Consider the following 20,773-nt stretch of genomic DNA (forward strand, 5'->3'; position numbering starts at 1 on the left):
ACAGAGACACAGGGGGCTGCTTGCAGATCACCAGGTACCGGATTGGGATTGCAGAACAGCGGATCGCCAGGAACAGAGAAACCTACCAGCCGGGAGTCTCCAGGAGGATCCCACCCCACCCATCACTCTCCACCGGAGCGGAGAGGCTCCATCCCGCCAAAGCCGCCCGGCACCAGCAGCGCCACAAAGGGACCTGTCCGCCGACCACCCGTCCAATCGCGATCGCAACGACCCGGCGGGGGGCCGCCCAACCCAGCCCGCAACCACCCCAACTGAACTCGGACTGCAACAACAACTGACGGACTGCAACAACAACTGACGACCTACAGGGTGAGTACCCATCAGGGGACAGGGAATCCATCAAGGGAGACCAGAGCTGGAGGGAATCCCCAGACCCTGACCTAGACTCCCTACCCCAACACCCGGACCACAGGACCCACTAAAACTGGGAACTGTTCGAGAGCCCCACCAGCCGGTGGAGCACACTCTGCTGGCCAGGCCAGAGCAAGAGCGCCCCGGGAAGGGAGCTTAAATGCTCAAGCCAGGAACAGTGCCCCTGGGTCAAGACTACCAACAGTAGAAGAAATTTGAACTGTGTCCTCCAGGCTGCATAACCAAGGTGGTATACACATTAGCACAGGCCTAACGAGCGCGCTCCAGGCTGGGGCCGGAACCAGGCCAGGGGACCGGCGCCTGAACAAAGCAAAAAGGGTCAGAAGTGGGGCTGTGGCTCAAATGGTAGGGTGCCAGCCCTGAGCTGAAGAGCTGAGGGACAGCACCCAAACCTAGAGTTCAAGCCCACAACCAGCCCAAAACAAACAAACAAAAACACATCAGGAGCCCATAGCAGACTCCAGTATTTGGGAGAGTGCATCCAGAGCATCTGATCTTCCCAAGAGCACCCGCAGGAGCAAACACAAGCAGTCTAGGCTGCTCAACCCTTCCAAAGGCGGGAATTGCTACAGCAGAGAGCTGAGAATCCTAAGTGAATAGCAGCTGGAAATAGGCTCCCAACAGAATCCAGATCAGACACAGACTCTCTCTACCAATAGAGAATCAGCAACCAAGCAAAGACAGACACACCAAAACAAGATTGAAGAGCAGTCTCCTGAACCCCCATGCGAAAATCACAGAGAAAAATCACAAGGTTTACCACTACCCAGGACAGCAAGCTCACCTCAAAAGCCAGCAGCCACGCAGGGGAGAGCCCCAGTGGGAGCAAAGCAGGAATGGAAGACAAAAACTACATCCAAGGGTTGCTGGAGGCAATGACTCAAGAAATAAAGCGAGAAATGGATCAGAAATTGAAAGAGCACAAGGATGAACTATCAAAAGATATACAGGATATCAAACAAAAATTGGATGCAAAAATAGAAGCTGCACAAACCTCAGTAAGAAGTGAGATAAACGCCAAATTAGAGGTAATGCATACTGATATCACCTCATTGAGAGGTGAGATCAGTACTCTGAGAACCAACATTGAATCCATAAAGGGATCCATTTCCACCATGCAAACCACAATAGAAGCCACGGTCAACAGAGTGAATGAAATGGAAGGTAGAGTGTCAGATACAGAAGACAGAATACACCAACTGGACCAAAAAGTGACAGATATGGAAAAATCACTCAAATTAAACCAAAGGGAAATTCAAGAGCAAGCAGATAATGCTAAAAAATTTAACCTTCGCATAATCGGAGTGGACGAAGGTGAGGAATTCCAGAGCAAGGGAATGCAACACCTATTTAACAAGATAGTCAATGAAAATTTTCCCCACCTCAAAAACGACCATCTTAACTACATCACAAAAGCTTATCGAACACCCAACAAGCAAGATCCCAGGAGAAACACTTCTAGGCACATAATAGTAACAATGATGGATCTGAATAATAAGGAAACAATCCTGCATGCAGCAAAAATGAAGAAGGAGCTATACTACAACGGGAAAAAAATTAGAATCACTGCAGATCTCTCCACACAAACAATGAATGCAAGAAAAGCCTGGGAAAGCACCATACGAGCCCTGAGAGCCAATAACTGCCAACCCAGACTGATATACCCGGCAAAGCTAGCATTCACATTCGATGGAGAACTGAAAACTTTTAATAGCAAAGAAAAACTAAATGAATACATAAACATTAAGCCAGCATTACAAAGAATTCTAAGAGGGGGGACACAACCTGAAGAAAGCAACCAGGAACTGGGACCTGCCCCAAACAGGCATTACTCAAAGTCTAACTGAGCAAGCACAGGAGGAAAGGAAAGAAGAAAAACTTAGGAAAACGGAATGGCAGGGACAACAATGCATCTCTCTATACTTTCTCTTAATATAAATGGGCTGAATTCGCCAATTAAAAGAAAACGAACTGAGGACTGGATCAGAAAACAAGACCCATCCATCTGTTGCCTTCAGGAGACCCACCTCTCAGCCAAACATACAAACAAACTCAGAGTGAAGGGGTGGAAAAGGATCTACCAATCAAATTCCCCCAATAAGAAAGCAGGTGTAGCTATCCTGATATCTGACAAAATAAACTTTTCATTAAAATCAGTACAGAAAGACAAGGACGGACATTACATATTAATAAAGGGAACAATCCAAGAGGAGGATATAACCATCATCAACTTATATGCCCCAAATATCGGTGCACCCAGATATGTTAAACAAATGCTCTCAAACTTACAGAATAAAATAGATCCCAATACGATAATACTAGGAGACTTTAACACGCCACTCTCACCAAAGGACAGGTCTACCAACCAGAGGATTGGCAAAGAAGCTACCGAATTAAGTGAGGCCATACTTCAAGCGGAATTAACTGACATCTACCGAGTATTTCACCCTAAAACAACACAGTACACATTCTTCTCAGCAGCTCATGGAACTTTCTCCAAAATAGACCATATCATAGTTCATTCAAGGAACTTAAGCAAATACAAAGGGATCGACATAATCCCCTGTATCCTATCTGACCACAGTGGAATCAAGCTAGCTCTCAATAACAAAGCATACCGCAGAAATTTCTCTAATACATGGAAATTGAACAGCACACTCCTTAACAAGGCCTGGGTAACAGAAGAGATCAGAGAAGAAATAAAGCATTTCCTAGAACTCAATGAAAATGAAAACACCTCACAAAGAAACTTGTGGGACACAGCAAAAGCAGTCCTGAGGGGCAAATTTATTGCCCTCAGTGCCCACATCAAGAGAATGGAGACAGACCAAGTAAATAATCTCATGTTGCAACTAAAACAGCTAGAAAAACAAGAAAAAATGGGACCTAAAGCTACTAGACGAAGCCAGATAACCAAATTGAGAGCAGAGATTAACCAATTAGAAAATCAGAAAACCATAACCAAAATAAACCAAACAAAAAGCTGGTTCTTTGAAAAAATAAACAAAATTGATGGCCCGTTGGCAAGATTAATTAAAAAAAGAAGAGAGGAAACCCATATTAATAGGATTAGGGATGCCACGGGAAACATCACAACACGTACCCAAGATATCCAAACAATTCTAACAGACTACTTTCAAAAGCTATACTCTCTAAAGGAAGAAAATCTGGCGGAAATGGATGCATTTTTAGAGAAATACAAGTTACCCAAACTGAGCAAAGAAGAAGTTAACCAATTAAATAAGCCAATATCCTATAATGAGATACAGGAAGCTATCAAAAGTCTTCCAACAAAAAAAAGCCCAGGACCAGATGGATTCACAGCAGAATTCTATAAGACCTTTAAAGAAGAACTAATACCCATACTCCTCAAGCTCTTCAGAGAAACAGAGAAGGAGGGAGCTATCCCAAACTCATTCTACGAAGCCAATATCACACTCATCCCCAAACCAGGCAAAGACCCAACCAAAAAGGAGAATTACAGGCCAATCTCCTTGATGAACACAGATGCAAAGATCCTTAACAAGATTCTAGCTAACAGAATCCAGAAACACATAAAAAAAATAATACACTATGATCAGGTAGGCTTCATCCCAGAGACACAGGGATGGTTTAACATACGTAAGTCAATAAATGTAATCCAGCATATCAACAGAGCCAAGGTCAAGAATCACATGATTATCGCCACAGATGCAGAAAAGGCCTTTGATAAAATTCAACATTCATTCATGCTAAAAGCTCTGGAGAAAATAGGAATAGAAGGAACATTTCTAAAAACAATAAAAGCCATTTATGACAGACCAATAGCCAATATTATACTTAATGGGGAAAAGCTACAACCAATCCTCCTAAAAACAGGAACAAGGCAAGGATGTCCACTGTCTCCACTCCTCTTCAACATAGTCCTAGAACCCTTAGCCAGGGCAATAAGGCAAGAAAAAGACATTAAAGGGATCCGCATAGGGAAAGAAGAAGTGAAACTATCCCTTTTTGCAGACGACATGATACTATACCTCCACGATCCCAAAAACTCCATCCCCAAACTTTTAGAAATCATAAGTCACTTCGGCAAAATAGCAGGATACAAAATAAACCCACAAAAATCAGTTGCCTTCCTATACACTGATAACGCACAGGAAGAGAGGGAAATAAAGGGAGCAACCCCATTCACAATAACCTCCCAAAAAATAAAATATTTAGGAATTAACCTAACCAAAGATGTAAAAGAACTATTTAATGAGAACTATAAAAAGTTAAAGAAAGAAATTGCAGAAGACACTAGGAAATGGAAAGACCTCCCATGCTCCTGGATAGGCCGACTTAATATAGTAAAGATGGTGATACTTCCAAAATTAATATACAAATTCAATGCAATTCCTATTAAAATCCCAATGACGTACATCACTGAAATACAGAAAACAGTCCAAAAATTTATATGGAACAACAAAAGACCTAGAATAGCCAAAACAATTCTAGGGGATAAAGACAATATGGGAGGGCTATCCATGCCGAACTTCAAACTCTACTACAGAGCTATAATCACAAAGACAGCATGGTACTGGCACAAAAACAGACCCGAAGACCAATGGAACAGAATAGAAGATCCAGATATAAATCCACAGGCCTACAGCCAGCTGATATTCGACAAAGGAGCCAAAGACATACAATGGAAGAAACACAGCCTCTTCAACCGCTGGTGCTGGGAAAACTGGGCAGCCACATGCAGAAAACTAAAAGTGGACCCCAGCCTATCACCATGCACCAACATCAACTCAAAATGGATTAAAGACCTTAACATTAAACCTGAATCTCTGAAACTACTGCAGGACAGAGTAGGAGAGACACTTGAACTAATAGGCACAGGAAGGAACTTCCTGAACAGAGTCCCAGGGTCACAACAAGTTGGAGAGAGACTCGACAAATGGGACTACCTTAAAATAAAAAGCTTCTGCACAGCTAAATCTATCGCAACTAAGCTAGAAAGACAACCAACTAATTGGGAAAAAATATTTACCAGCAATATATCAGACAAGGGGTTAACATCCTGTATATACAGGGAACTCAAGAAACTAATCCCTCCCAAACCTAACAAACCAATTACTAAATGGGCAAGGGAACTAAAGAGGGACTTCTCAAATGAAGAAATAAAAATGGCAAAGAAACACATGAGGAAATGTTCATCATCCCTGGTGGTGAAGGAAATGCAAATAAAGACAACCCTGAGATACCACCTTACCCCAGTCAGAATGTCCCACATCCACAAATCAGCCAACGACAAATGCTGGAGGGGATGTGGAGAAAGAGGAACCCTATTACACTGCTGGTGGGAATGTACACTTATACAACCACTTTGGAAAGCAGTCTGGAGGGTCCTTAGAAAGCTAAAGATTGACCTCCCTTACGACCCAGTCATACCACTTCTAGGCATCTACCCTGAACAACAGGAACCAATATACAAGGACACGTGCACCTCCATGTTTATTGCAGCACTGTTCGCAATAGCTAGGATATGGAAACAACCTAGGTGCCCCACCACAGATGAATGGATCCAAAAATTGTGGTATCTATACACAATGGAATATTATGCAGCCATTAGAAATGACAAAATAATGGCATTTGCAGGGAAATGGATGGAGCTAGAAGGAATCATGTTGAGCGAGGTAAGCCAAGAACGAAGAGACAAACGGTACATGGTCTCCCTCATAAGTGGATGCTAAATCCAAAAGGTTAGTGATACGACAAAACTAACAGGACTTAAGAAACAAAGAACTCCCGCTCATCTGGTTGAACCACTACTAAATATCCTCATGCTGCTGATCACAAATATGGTATATAACATGTGAACACTGTTATATATTACAGACTGTGGTAGACAATTTGCTCCAGGGAAGTTAGAATGAACTTGTGACTTTGAAATTATGTAATCATTTAATCACAATCAAAAAAAAAAAAAAAAAAAAAAAAGAACCTCGGGGAAGGGAGGGAGGGAGGGGATGGTAGGGGGAAAACAATGGAGGGGGTAACAAGGTTCAAGAGGAAGTGTACTCATAACCTCACTCATGTAACTGTGACCCTCTGTATAGTAGCTTTACAATAAAAAAAATAAAATAAAAAAAAAAAAAAAAAAAAAAAGAATGCTACATGATAACATTGCTAATCTAAAGAGAGGGTCCCCTGCATTATGGAGTCTAACCACCAGCTGCATCCACCAACGTAATTGACAAAGGTATTGATTCAAGTCTCTCTTTTGTTCTGTGAAGTTCATATATACACTTCTATCGGGAAACATATCATTCAGGGAAATTTGCCTGTTCCTGAGCGTTCCATGGTTATTCATATTTTGGTATAGAATAATCACAAAAATCTCTCTCTCTCTCTCTCTCTCATACACACACACGTGTGTGTGTGTGTGTGTGTGTGTGTGTGTGTGTGTGTGTGTGTGCTGGCTTGAACCCAGAGCCCTGTACTCTCCCTTAGCTTTTTCACTCAAGGAAGGCTGGGACTCTACCACTTGAGCCACACTTCCACTTCTGGCTTTTTGCTGCTTCATTGGAGATGAAAGATTCTCAGATTTGTCTGCCTGGGCTGGCTTTAAACTGAGATTCTCAGATTTCAGCCTCCTTAGGATTATTGGTATGAGCCATCAGCACCCTGCAGACTAAATTATTTTCTTATTCTGTTTTTGTGTGATACTTCCACACTGCCTTCCAGAAAGACTGTTCCAGGCTATACTCCACCACCTCATCCACACTAGAATTTACCTGCTTCTCCAGGTAGTCTACAACAGTGAGTATTCTTTCCAAATGGTGAGGAGTATGTAGACTGGCAGGGATGATGCTGAGTGTTAATTTGCTTTTCGTAGGTGCACACAGAGGGATTACCTTTCCCAGCAAGCTTTGCAGTGAGGTAAGGATGAGTTGTGGTGATGACACTTCTGGAACTAGCTTCTGTGACCCTGAACTCTACATTTTCTTTTATCTGTTTGATGTGTGCAGAAGGTCAAGTGGAGGACTTTGAGCTTTAGAATATTACTGGCTTGAGCAGAGAAATGAGGTGAACAACCTTGAAGGATCTGGCTGCTTTGGATTGATTGGCAATGACTTGCATTTTCTATTACTCTTCCTCCCCAGACAATGAGTACAGCCTTAAATGACCTGGTTAGTGCCACTTAACATAGGAAGTGAGGGAAAGCAGTTGACTACTAGGCCCAGGCTTCCAGCCCACCATCCCATCACCATACCAAGTCCTTTTAACCCACCACAATAGCTACAGACCAATTCCTACATTGGGATCCCCAAAGATCATGGTAACAACTTCCTACTCTCACTCAAAACATACTGAACACTTACTGTGTGCCTGGAACTATTGTAAATGTATAATGTATACAGGGAATAAATAAGACAAAGATTCTAGCCCTGATGAAGCTCTCATTCTAGTGGGATGGGGAGACAGATAGTAAAGCTGCTAGACAGGTGTCTTGCATGTATGTGAAAACACAATGATGGACACAGACAACTATAACTTTCAGAGTTAGAGGTAGGTGGCTGTGATAAACACAAAGCACAAAGACAGAGTTGAGAGAGTTAGTTAAACACCTAGGAGAAGAGAGTAACTAGTGGAACTATAATGCAAAGGATCAGAGGCAGGGCCAATCCTAGAGGGTTCAAAGGGTAGGAAGGGCAGATGCTTAAGAGCTTAGAAGGAAATAAAATCTAAGAATTAATGAGGAGGCCAGGTGCTGGTTGCTCATGCTTGTAATTCTAGCTACTTAGGATGCTAAGATCTGAGGATCACAGTTCAAAGCCAGCCTAGGCATGAAAGTCCCTGAGACTGATCTCCAATAAACTACTCAGAAAAAGCTGAAAGTAGCATGGTGGCTCAAGTGGTAGAGCACGGAGCCTTAACCAAAAAGAATTTCAGACACAACGCCCAGGCCCTGAGTTCAAGCCCCAGAACCAGAACCAAAAAAAAAAAAAAAGGCGGGAAGGACTAGGAAGTTAGAGTGCTTACCTCGAATGCATGAGGCTCTGGGTTCAATTCCTTAGCACCACATACTCAGAAAAAGCCGGAAGTGGGCACTGTGGCTCAGGTGGTAGAGTGCTCACTTTGAGCTCAAGAGCTCAGGGACAGCACCCAGGCCCAGAGTTCAAGCTCCACAACCAACAACAACAACAACAAAAAAAAAAAAGTGAGGGAGAAGGAGGCTTCCCAGATGCATAAGGCTTTTGAAGCCACAGTTAGGAGTTTGGCTTTTGCTCTGAGTGTGTGTGTGTGTGTGTGTGTGTGTGTGTGTGTGAGAGAGAGAGAGAGAGAGAGAGAGAGAGAGAGAGAGAGAGAGAGAGAGGGAGAAAGAGAGAGAATATGAAAGAGAAAGAGAGTATGTGTGTTCTAGGAATTTGACTCCAGGCCTGGGCACTGTCTTTTAGCTTATTTGTTTAAGACTAATGCTCTACCATTTGAGCCACAGCTCTACTTCCAGCTTTTTTAGGTAAGTCTCAAGGACCTTCCTGCCTGGCTGGCTTTGAACCATGATCCTCAGATCTCAGCCTACTGTGTAGCTAGGATTATAAGTGTGAGCCTGAGCCACCAGCACATCTCTTAGCTTTTTTGCTCAAGGCTAGAACTCTACCACTTGAGCCACTGCTCTACGTCTGGCTTTCTGTGGTTGATTAGATATAAGAGTCTCATGGACCTTCCTGCCTGAGCTGGCTTTGAACCTGCATTTTCAGATCTCAGTTCTTCTCTTCCTCCTCCTCCTCTGTCTCTTCTTCTTCTCCCCACCCCCCCTTTCTCTTTTGTCGGTCATGAGGCTTGAACTCAGGGCCTTGGCACTGTCCCTGAGCTTTTCTGCTCAGGGCTAGTGCTCTGCCTCTTTGACACACAGCACCACTTCTGGTTTTCTGATGGTTAATTGGAGATAAGAATCTCACAGAAGCCGGGCGCCGGTGGCTCACGCCTGTAATCCTAGCTACTCAGGAGGCTGAGATCTGAGGATCACGGTTCAAAACCAGCCCGGGCAGGAGAGACCGTGAGACTCCTATCTCCAATAAACCACCAGAAAACCGGAAGTGGCGCTGTAGCTCAAGTGGTAGAGCGCTCGCCTTGAGCTGAAGAGCTGAGGGACAGCACCCATCAGCGCCCAGGCCTACAGTTCAAGCCCAGGCCTACAGTTCAAGCCCCACGGCCGACCAAAAAAAAAAAAAGAATCTCACAGACTTTTCTGCCCAGGCTGGCTTCAAACCATGATCTTCAGATCTCAGCCTAGCCTAGGATAACAGGTGTGAGCCAACAGCACCCAGCATCAGCCTTCTGAATAGCTAGGAACACAGGTACAAGCCACTGGCATCCAACCCCTTTATACATTTTCTGAGTAGGAGAAGTGGTATATATTCTGAACTTTGTATCTTTAAATAAAAACAAGTCTCTGGCTATTGTATAAAGGAGAACTAGGGAAGTCAGGGCAAAATAAAATCTGGGAAATCTGGGAGGAAGCTGCCCCAAAAGCTCAGGTGATGGTTACAGGGCAATAATGAGAAGTAGCTGGATTACAGGTGCATTTTTGAAAGTAGAGCTGAATGGATTTTTCTAATGCTAAGTAATGGGTATAAGAAAGAAAAGGGATCAATGATCTCCAACCTGAGCAGCTGGAAGAATGGAACTGCCTGACTCAGGGACAGCTGAACATGGAGCTCAGCTCTGTGGAGCTCAGTTCTAAATATAGCAAGATTGACTGAGATGCTTTCAGACATCAAAACAGAGGTGTTGAGTTGGTGGTTGACATGAAAGTTAGGGTTGGATACTGGATGCTGAGTGGGTATCAAGTTCAGAGCTGAACTGACTATCTTCCATAAGTCACTGTTGCTGATTTTCTTCTTAGCCACACTCTGTGACTCACACAATGAATCAGCCATCTCCACATCATTTTGAATGATGTGCCACTCATATGCCACTTAACTACATTGTGGCTGTGTATTCACAGTCATCTCTGAGGATTAACTTTGTGCTTTGTATTGAGACAATGCTAGTTTATTTTTTAACATTGTGAATCTCTTGACCATGTTTTTTAAGATCTCACAGTGAAAACGAGAATGTTAACAAGACCAGAGTCAAAATGACCCAGACATCACTGGAAACAAAGTCTAAGCGATTATGTTGTTTTAGTAACAAAAGGAAGGACTCGCACAAATAAAGCAGAAAATAGCCAAAGCAGTTCAGACTGCACAATATGTAGAAAAAAGGCCTGGGGTTTGCCAGTGAAAGGGGCAGATGATGTTAACACAGGATTTCTGGTTTTTCTAAAGATTTCCTAAAAACTTCAGGTAGTTTTGAGAAGTATTACTAGAAAAACAGAAAAACAATAAAATCCTTCTGTATCACAGGACAGAAAAACTATAACATTGTTGCTTTTTAAAAAATTAAAGATGAGCTGGGAAGGTGGCTTAATGGAAGAGTGCTTGCCTCCCATGCATGAGGCCCTGGGTTCCATTCTTCAGCACCACATAAACAGAAAAGGCTGGAAGTGGCACTGTGGCTCAAGTGGTAGAGCACTCACCTTGAGCTGAAGAGCTCAGGGACAGCACCCAGGCCCAGAGTTCAAGCCCCATGACCAATCAAAAAAAAGAAAAAAAAATCAAAGATAATATCCAGTTTACTTAGAACTGTTGTATTTACATTCTTCTCTACATACATACATATAGATTATCACTAAATATTATATATATCACTATATATAAAATACTATGTATCACTATATATTGATGTTTTATATGTATCATCATTATATATATAATATGTATTATATATCATTAATTACATACATTTCCTTTCATACAGTGTCATCTGTTCCTTCATTCTCTCCTATTCCCTCCCTCTCATCTCCATCCATGAGTTGTATAGTTCACTTTTTTTTAATGTCCAGTGTGTTCCACTACTGCACTTTTTTTTTCAGTCTATTCTTGGGCTTGAACTCTGGGCCTGGGCACTGTCCCTCAGCTCAAGGCTGGCACTCTACCACTTGAGCCGCAGTGCCATTTCCGGTTTTCTGGTGGTTAATTGGAGACAAGAGTCTCATGGATTTTCCTGCCCGGGCTGGCTTTGAACCTCGATCCTCAGATCTCAGCCTCCTTAGTAGCTAGGATTACAGGAGTGAGCCACCAGCGCCTGACGATTGCTGTACTTTCCCCCTTTTCCTCGGATTCTGTGCCCTCTCACCACCCTCCCACAGATGTGCACATGAATACACCATATATGATAAAGAATACAGAGTCATCAGAAAAAGAAAAATAACAAATTAAGAAAAAAGTCCTTTGTTTCCCTATCTTTGGAGTACGCATATTGAACAATTTCTTGTGATGTCAATATAACATGGTGCTGATATAACCTGAGTCATGGTGGGATGGGATAACAGTGGCAGCAGTGGCAACCAGGAGAGATGGTTGAAAAGATGGAAGCTTCCCCTGAGGCAGCTATGACAGACTTGAACAAAGCCCATTGTGTCAGTGGGTGGGGACAATAACTGGGCTACCAGTGAAGTGAATCCAGTGGGTAAGTGCAGCTGAGGCAGCTTCTCTTTGCTGGAGAGCTTCCTCTCCATCAGAGCCCACTCTGCCCATCTGTGTAGCAAACAGCAACTGTCTGGGATGGGGGTGGGGGTGAAATTCAGCCTCCAAACAGTCCAGGAACAATTGACTGATGGGGTAACAGCAATCACCCCTTGGGGGAATCTTATGTCTCCACTGCTTCCCAGAGTCCCCCAGAGAATTAAGCTGTTGTCCACCATGATAACCTGCTTGATGATGGAAATGTTATATGTACTGCTTTTTTACCCTGCCTCACTTCTCACTGCCCTACCAGGGCTTTCTGGGATCAGCTCCCAAATCTTCATCTTAGGATCCCAAGCTAAGACAGTACATCATGAGCCAAGGATTATGATTCAGATCCATATGGCACATTAACAAAACCTGAGCATATGCCAAGCCATAAAGCCTCAACAAATTTCAAAAGATTGAAATCATATAAAATATGTTCCCATACCAATTTCAATTAGGCAAGGTAACCTGGAAAATTCCCATATGTTAAGAAATAAAGAAATATAATTCTAAACTTTGAAAACATCTGATATCAATGAAGAAATCAAAACAGAAAGCTATGCCTCATGAAAAATGTAATACATACATCAGAAAAGAAAGAAGACTGAAAACCAATAAAGCAAACATTCACTTTAATAAAGCACAAAATAGAACACTAAAATCAGAGGAAACCCTGTTACACTGGTAAATGCCTGCGATCCCTACCAGGCTAAGGAAAGAGGATTGTGAGTTCAAGGCCAGCCTTGGATTTATAATGAGATTCTGCCTCAAAATAAATAACAAACAATAAAAAATTAATATACAAAATTAAAAGTACAAGCTGGGTACCAGTGGCTCACTCCTGTAATCCTAGCTACTCAAGAGGCTGAAATCTAGGATGTGTGAGTTCAAAGCTAGCCTGAGCAAGAAAGTCCATGAGACTCTTACCTCCAAGTAACTGCCAAAAACCAAAAAACAAACAAAGAAATGGAGCTGTGACTCAAGTGGTAGAGTAGTAGCCTTCAGCAAAAAACTCAGGGACAAGCTAGACACCAGTGGCTCACACCTGTAATCTTAGCCACTTAGAAGGCTGAGATCTGAGGATCACAGTTCAAAGACAGCCCAAGCAGGAAATTCCATGAGACTGTTACCTCCAATAAACTACTCAAAAAAGCCAGAAGTGGTGCTATGGCTCAAGTGGTAGAGTGTTCACCTTGAGCAAAAGCAGCTTAGGGAAAGCACCCAAGCCCAGAGTTCAAGCCCCAGCACTGGCACCAAATAGACAACCAGACAGATAGTACAGCAAAACAAGATTAACAATTACTGCTTACGTTGATCAAGAAAAAAGGGGATACAAATACCAGTGTCAGAAGAGAAAATTTACCACACTCTAGTGACTCACACTTGCACTTAGGAGGCTGAGGATATAGTTCATATATATCTGAGGTTATATTTCAAAGCTAGCCTGGACAGAAAAGTTCATGATACTCTTGTCTACAGTTAACCAAAAATCCAGACATGGGGGTATAGCTCAAGTGGTTGTGGGCTAGCCTTGAGCAAGAGCACAGGCCCTAAGTTCAAACTCCAATTCTGGCACACACACACACACACACACACACACACACACACATATACACGGTAAACTAATGTGAATATTATGAATTATTCAAATTTGTGGTTATTCAAAACCATAGGTAATATGAAGAACTCTAAGAAAAATACAACTTACCAAAACAGACAGAAAAAAACTATGCATTTGTTGTGTTAGTACACATGTGGGCATAAATTCTTTGCAGCCAAATGCCAGCCAGCAAGTAGTGGTCTCCAACCTCTGTAAAGTGTGTGACCCATGACTGCTTAAACCAATAGAATGTGGGAAAAGTGATCTTTGAGGTTTCCATTTTCATTCTCTTGGAACCCAGAGACCACCATCTAAGGAGGCTGTTCTAGCTTATTGAAAGAGAGGCCATAAAGAGATGCTCTCGGATGTAGGCTGGATCTCCATTTTGTCTTCTAGTTGCATTCGAGTTCACTCATGCAAGCATCCTCTCAAATCTGAGGGCTTTAATGTATAACCCAAGAAAACAAGCAGGTAGGAAAAAACCACCGGAACCAAGGCAGCCCTTTCTAGACCATAGATGCTGATCACAGCCCTCTCCACTCCACTCTCCTGTCTCAACCACATAGCATCTGGTGGCTTCTGCAAACTTAACTGGCTCCTAGACCAAAAGACCACTGCTTTTGTCTTAGAGAGTAATCCCTAGGACAGACTCCCAAGAGGTGGGATCATTTTTCCAAGCAGAACACAAGTGTTAGGGGGTTTTTTACCCTTCTTTTTTCTCCCCCTTTGTTATTTTATTTCAGTTGTTTGAACTCAGGGCCTAGTGTTTGCTAGACTAGTTGTCTGCTATTTGAGCCATATTCCCCAGCTCGTTTTAGGTTTTTAAATGTTTCCTTATTCTAATTTCCAAAGGTTGAGAGTCACCTAAAAGCAGGAGCAACAAAAAGTCTCTGTGGAGGTCATAGGCATTGTTAAACTAAAACTCCACTAGACAAAGGAATTCCTGAAATAAAGGGGTTTATTGAATCATTAGCAATGGTAGGATCAGGGACTGGGACAAGCTCCTGCAAAGCCCAGCAGCAGGATTAAGTAGCACTTGGACAATGTCAGCTGACCCAGAATTAGAATTTTTTTGTGTGTTTGGGAAGGAACGCACTGTCACTCCTGTTGCCATAGGGTTAGAGAGGTGTGATAACACATAAAACATGGGGAGAAGCCTTGGGATAGGGCAGAAAGAAGTTATTGCCCGGCACTTGTGGCTCCCGCCTATAATCCTAACTATTAAGGAGGCTGAGTTCAAAGCCAGCCTGGGCAGGAAAGTCTGTGAGACTCTTATCTCCAATGAACCACCAGAAAACCAGAAGTGGCACTGTGGCTCAAGTGGTAGAGTGCTAGTCTTGAGCTGAACAGCTGAGGGACAGCATCAGACCCAGAGTTTGAGCCCCATGATCGGCAAAAAAATAAATAAAAATCTAAAAAGTTCATGAATAGCCCTAGTGGTCTGATAAAATGCAATTTGAAGTTCAAATGTAAATTTTTCCCCCCACCCAGCTTGTACTTGTTAAGCTCTCCCTATCTGTCCCTGCATTCTAGGTAGTTAAATTCAGGACATTTTGGTTTTTGCCAGTGCCATTCCTAGGGTGTTGTCCTTGTGCTTTTTTGCTTAAGGATAGAGCTCTATGACTTGAGCCATAGTTCCACTTGGGGCTTTTTGGCAGTTAACTGGAGATAGGAGTCTCATGGACTTTTGCCAGGCTGGCTTTGAACTACCACCCTCTGATCCCCGCCTCCTGTGTAGCCAGGATTACAGGCATGAGCCACCAGTGCCTGGCAACATCTTGGGTTTTTTTCTTATCTGCATACTCAACTCAGTGCTCTGGAGTCTCTCCTACATACTTTTCTGTGTTCTGCTTTTTGTGACCTGTACCTACTGAAGGAGCCAGCAATCAGTGAGCTGGGTCTGAGTAGCTTGAGAAAAAAATAGTAAGCCAGAGTTGCTCAAATACCCTCAGCATCTCTTCTGTATGCTAAAGTCTACTTGTCTGATCCTAAAACTAAGTTAGCCCTCTTCTGCTGGCAGTAGCACTCTGGCTCATACTGGCCAAAAATGCCAGGTCAGTGAGCATGAAATGTCTTTAATAATAGATGTAAAGTTGGTGGACAAGCACCCTAATTTCTTCAACCTTTGGTCATGTAAATTCTATGAAGTTTCCCAAAGGTCCCCAATGGAACTGAGCCCATAACTCCTAAAACGAACTAGTTTTGACAAGGTTTTTTGTTTGTTTTTGTCAGTCATGGGGCTTGCACTCTGGGCCTGGGCACTGTCCCTCAGCTCTACAGCTCAAGACAAGCGCTCTACCACTTAAGCCACAGCGCCACTTCCAGCTTACTGGTGGTTTATTGAAGAGTTTCATGGCCTTTCCTGCCTAGGCTGGCTTTGAACTGTGATCCTCAGATCTCAGTCTCCTGAGTAGCTAGGATTACAGATGTGAGCCACTGGTGCCCAGTAATAATGTACTTTTTATTGGCTGTCTTGTCTCCTTTCTTCAGGGATACTTCTGGGTTCAAATTACAGTCAAATTACAAATAGACTATCTTCAACCCAATTGTCAGAATTGGTTTTCTGGGGGGAATGAAAACCTAGACAGTAGTACAGTGTGTGTGTGTGTGCGCGAGAGAGAGAGACAGACAGACAGACAGAGAGAGAGAGACAGAGACACAGAGACAGACAGACAGACAGACAGACGGACAGACAGACAGACAGAGTGCCAGTACTGAGGCTCCAACTCCTAGCCTAAATGCTCGTCTAGCTTTTTGGTTCAAGGCTCGCACTCTACCACCTGATCCATACTACCACTTCAGGATTTTTGTTGGTTAATTGGATGAGTCTCTTAGATTTGTTTGCACATGCTGGCTTCTAATCAGGATCCTCAGATCTTGTGCTCCTGATGAACTAAGATTACAGCTGTGAGACACTGACACCCAGCTGCAGACTTCTAAGCCACATCCTTCCAGGCAATTGTTTTCAATATGACCAATATTTTCATCTCTATTAGCCAAGTCCTGTTTCTGTTGCTCAATAGTTGTCAACTGAGCAAGGCTATTTATTACCACACCCCCTACAAGGAAACTCTGTGAAGATTTGGTGGAGTCAAACTGAGAAAGGACCTTTCCCATATAACAACAGGAGGCAAGGAATGACCTTTTGGCAGTGTTAATGAGGAAGGAAGTCTGCTGTGGAGACTCAAACTATAATCCTAGCTTCTTGAGAGGCCGGATACTAGGGGATCACAGTTTGAGGTATAAAAGTTCATTAAGACTCTATCTGAACCAATGGCTGAATGTGATGGCATGTTATGTTTATGGGGAAAACACAAATGGTAGGATGTGGTAGTGAGCTTGTTATCTATCCCCAGCAACACAGGGAAACACAAGAAGGCTCACAGTCCAAGCAAGACTCTAGCTTGATAATAATAACCACAAAATAACCACAAAAAGGGGATGGAGGCATGGCTCAACTGGTGGAGTACCTGCCTAGCATGACACAAGGCCTTGAGGAGGAATAATTTTAACCTGGTGAACAGGAGAACAGATGGAACATCATGCTTCTCCTGGGCTTTTCCTTGGCAGACCAGGTCAAACTGTTAGTGGACCAATGAGCACGGTTTCTGCCCAATCAGCTTTCCTAGAGCCCCTCAGGTGCTAAAGGCAGGAGTCAAAGCTCAATAGTCTTTATTTTTGGGGAATCCTGATGTCCAGAGAAGCCAACCACCAGGGACTCCAAACAGCCACTCTGCAGAGGGTAGGTGCATCAAAGGGCCAGTGAATCTCATTCCGTTTTTCTGAAGTCAAGAGACCTTCACGAGGCAGGAAGTGGCTCAGCCTGTGGAGAAAACACAATGGTATCTACTGGTACCTCCTCTGTGCTTGGCCTTGGGACCACTGCTCAAGACATGCTGTAGACATTGCAAAGGCTAACCTTACAGAGCCCAGTCTGGAGGAAAAGGGTATCTGGCAATGACCTTGGTGATTTGCCAACAGAATAAATCAGCCATGCTAAGTTATTAATGGGAACAGGGCTTGTTTTTTTTTTTTTGTCAGTCATGGGGCTTGAACTCTGGGCCTGGGAACTGTCCCTCAGCTCTTCAGCTCAAGGCAAGCACTCTAACATTTGAGCCACTGCACCACTTCTGGTTTTCTGGTGGTTTATTGGAGATAAAAAGTTTTGGCCTTTTCTGCCTGGGCTGGCTTTGAACCATGACCCTCAGATCTCAGCCTCCTGAGTAGCTAAGATTACAGGCGTGAGCCACCAGTGCCCAGCTTATACATGGGAACAGGAAAGGCAACATGGACATTTAATGAACCCCACTGGGTGCCAACATTGTTACAGGTGCTGGGGAACCAGCAGGCAGAAACAGGAAAGACACAGACTATGTTTACTGGGGAGCTGGGAAGTTGGCTCAGTGGTAGAGTGCTTGCCTGCCTCATGAGGCCATGCGTGGGTTCAATTCCTCAGTACCGCATAAGCAGAAAAAGCCAGAAGTGGCACTGTGGCTCAAGTTGGTAGGGCGCTAGCCTTGAGCTGAAGAGCTGAGGGTCAGCACCCAGGCCGAGAGTTCACGTCCCACAACCGACAAAAAATTAAAAAAAAGTATGCTTACTGGGGCCAGAAGAAAGATCAGACTGAAACATAGAGGTGGGGTGGGTCAGAGATTATAGGTGATCCAGGTTTGCTGAATTTGAGAGCTGGATTGAGAGCTGTTTCCAAGCAGAAATAGAATAATTCCAGATTCACTCTAATCATTTTGGGACAATCAGGGAAAGGATTAAAAAGGATAAGACAGAACATGGAAGCCCAAGAGAAACCTAGTCTAGTGGTATGAGGAAACAGTGTTGCAGGGACAGAGAGGGTTCCATGGAAAGATGTTCCAGAGAGCTGGTTAAAGATATTAATTTTCTTATGGATGATAGTCCATAGGGAAAAGTAGGAAATATCTAAAGAACCATTTATCACTTTTTTCCAGTATTGCCTTCCAAGGTGACAATAATTAATTCTTCATCAAGAAAATTGTAATTCTCTCAGATATGCTGCCTGCTTATGTGCTGTGTGCATTAAAAGGAATGAGGTGGAAGGTATCAGCTTAGGGAAGAACATGGGGCACCCAGTAGGACCTGCGATTTCATTTTCAATGTGAGTGAAAAGCCACTGGAGTAATGTGACTAGATTACACACCACTGGGGGGGGGGGGGGGGCGGGGGCGGGTAAAGAGAATTGCACAAAGTAGGGAGAATACAAGGGCAGATATACTCTGCCAGGATATTGCCCATGTGGGAAAGGCTAAAATTGGAGCTAGGAGGTATGGAAGAAGAGACTATGTTGTGGTTTTTGGATGCAGAGGGAAGGCATGTTTGGAGTAGGTGGAGCTAAATACTTAAAAGATCTTTACCATGAAAAACTAGAAATAAGACAGAAGCTGTGAGGGATAAACAGTTGATAACAATCTGGCAAGCCTCTTTTACCTCTACAGTTGTGGGGGAAGGTGGCAGCTGCACCTGTTCAGCACACTGCAGGAAGCGGTGTATATGTTCAGCACAATTACCAACTGCTGCTTCATTCTGCCGAAGACACTCTTCAAAGGCCTCAAAAGGTTCAGCACAGGCCTGGCGGATCTGCCGGATGATTGGGCTGCGGAAATAGGGTATTTCAGACCCCAGACCACTTTGATTCCATTGTCCAGCCCTTTCCCCTATACTTGACCATACTCACTGGGAAGATGTGCACCGAGCAATGCTCATCTTAAGGTGATGACAGTCCCTCTGCCATGATTCCGGCTTGGCTGCCACGCATTGGCCATACTGATCCAGCTCACGGCCACAGTACCGAGCAGTGATTTCCAGGGCTGCCTGCCTGTGGTACAGAATAGGTGGAGGATAATTTCATTCACTAGGCAAGAAAGGTTCTAATCTGGCTAGGCAGATCTGGGGATCTTAAGAATCCTAGGGACAGAAAGGAGCAGAGATGAGACTTGGATCTTAGGAGTTGTCCTAAAACTAGGTCTGGTTATGCCAAGGCGGGTTTCTTAGAAGAGGCTTGGGGTTCATAATATTTAAGGGACCTAAGAGGTAGAGGGTCTGTGGACCTACGGGTTTCTTGGCCAGGAAGTTTGAGATGGAAGGAAAATACAAGAGTACTGATGTAATGGGCTGTGTTGGATTTGGCGGAAAGCGACTTGGGGGTCCTGGAAGTATGTTCTGGAAGCTTTGGATGTAGGACCTCTGGAGTCGTACTAGAGAATCCTCCAAGTGAGATTTTGAGGTTTTGGGGGACAAGGTTTGGGGGTCCGAAGCAAAGTCCTCCGGACCTAACAACACAACGGTGAGTACAGGGTCCTGGACATTTCTAGCAAACACAAAGGTTAAGGTTTGGTGATCCGGAGACAGGAACCCAGATCACGACGATAAGGCTTCGGAGTCTCGGAGGTTCTTGGACAAAGTCGGAGGACCAAGGTAATGGTTTTAGGAAGCAGCGGGGTGCGCGGCCGTGGAGACCGAGCGGACCGGAGGAAAGGCGAGGAGGGGAGACGCTGCCCGGGGGCCTGAGTGAGAGCTCCGGGTCCTTAGGGCCGGTCTGGGGCGCAAGGCCAGTCCTGGGGCTCCGGGCCAGGTCCTGGGGCGGGGGAACGGAGAGACGGCGCCAGCGAACGCGGGAAGCGCCCAGCTACTCACATCTCCAGGCCAGAAGCCGGCGTGCGGCCGGTCACTCAGGGAAGAACGGCCCGCCCCTTCCGGCTGTCATGGCGGCGCCCAGCCCCGTCCCCACGGATGCGCCTTTCCGGTCGCAGAGCAGACAGGTAGTCCCTTCCATTTAGGGTCAACGCGTCATGGCGGCGCCAGTGAAGCTACTTCCGGCCAGGCCGACTAGTTTAGCCACTTTTACTTCCGCCTTGCGGAAGCGGCGGGAGTACTGACTCGGAAGTGCTCCGTTGTCTCGTTTCCGCTGCAGGGACGGTCTCCGTAGGGTGAGCGGCCGGCGCCGGCGCGCGCTCTCGGGTCGGGGTTGCGGACGCGCGCCGCCGCCGCGACTCCTCAGCGTGCTTGGTTCGCGCTCGAGCTTGGAGGCGAGCTGGGGTGCGGGGTGGAGGCGTGGGGGCCTGGCTCCCTCCCCGCGCTTCCACGCGGCCCGGGGGATGCGGGGCCCTGACTCCCCTCCCCACCCAGCTATGCGGCCCGGGGGGTGCGGGGTCCTGACTCC

General features: G+C 44.7%; 1 protein-coding gene across 1 annotated transcript; it reads right to left on the bottom strand.

Annotated features, from left to right (window-relative positions):
- Positions 1-17,236: 17,236 nt before the first annotated feature.
- Chchd5 (coiled-coil-helix-coiled-coil-helix domain containing 5) lies at positions 17,237-20,376 on the bottom strand. Its single transcript, XM_042695433.1, has 4 exons — positions 20,248-20,376; positions 19,289-19,429; positions 19,042-19,207; positions 17,237-17,404 (listed from the first exon to the last, which is right to left on the bottom strand). Coding segments are annotated over exons 1-4 (333 nt in total). The 5' UTR covers positions 20,250-20,376; the 3' UTR covers positions 17,237-17,380.
- Positions 20,377-20,773: the final 397 nt, after the last annotated feature.

The sequence above is a fragment of the Dipodomys spectabilis genome, unplaced genomic scaffold (assembly GCF_019054845.1).
Source record: "Dipodomys spectabilis isolate Male_0828 unplaced genomic scaffold, ASM1905484v1 ptg000187l, whole genome shotgun sequence".
In the NCBI taxonomy this organism is placed as follows: domain Eukaryota; kingdom Metazoa; phylum Chordata; class Mammalia; order Rodentia; family Heteromyidae; genus Dipodomys; species Dipodomys spectabilis.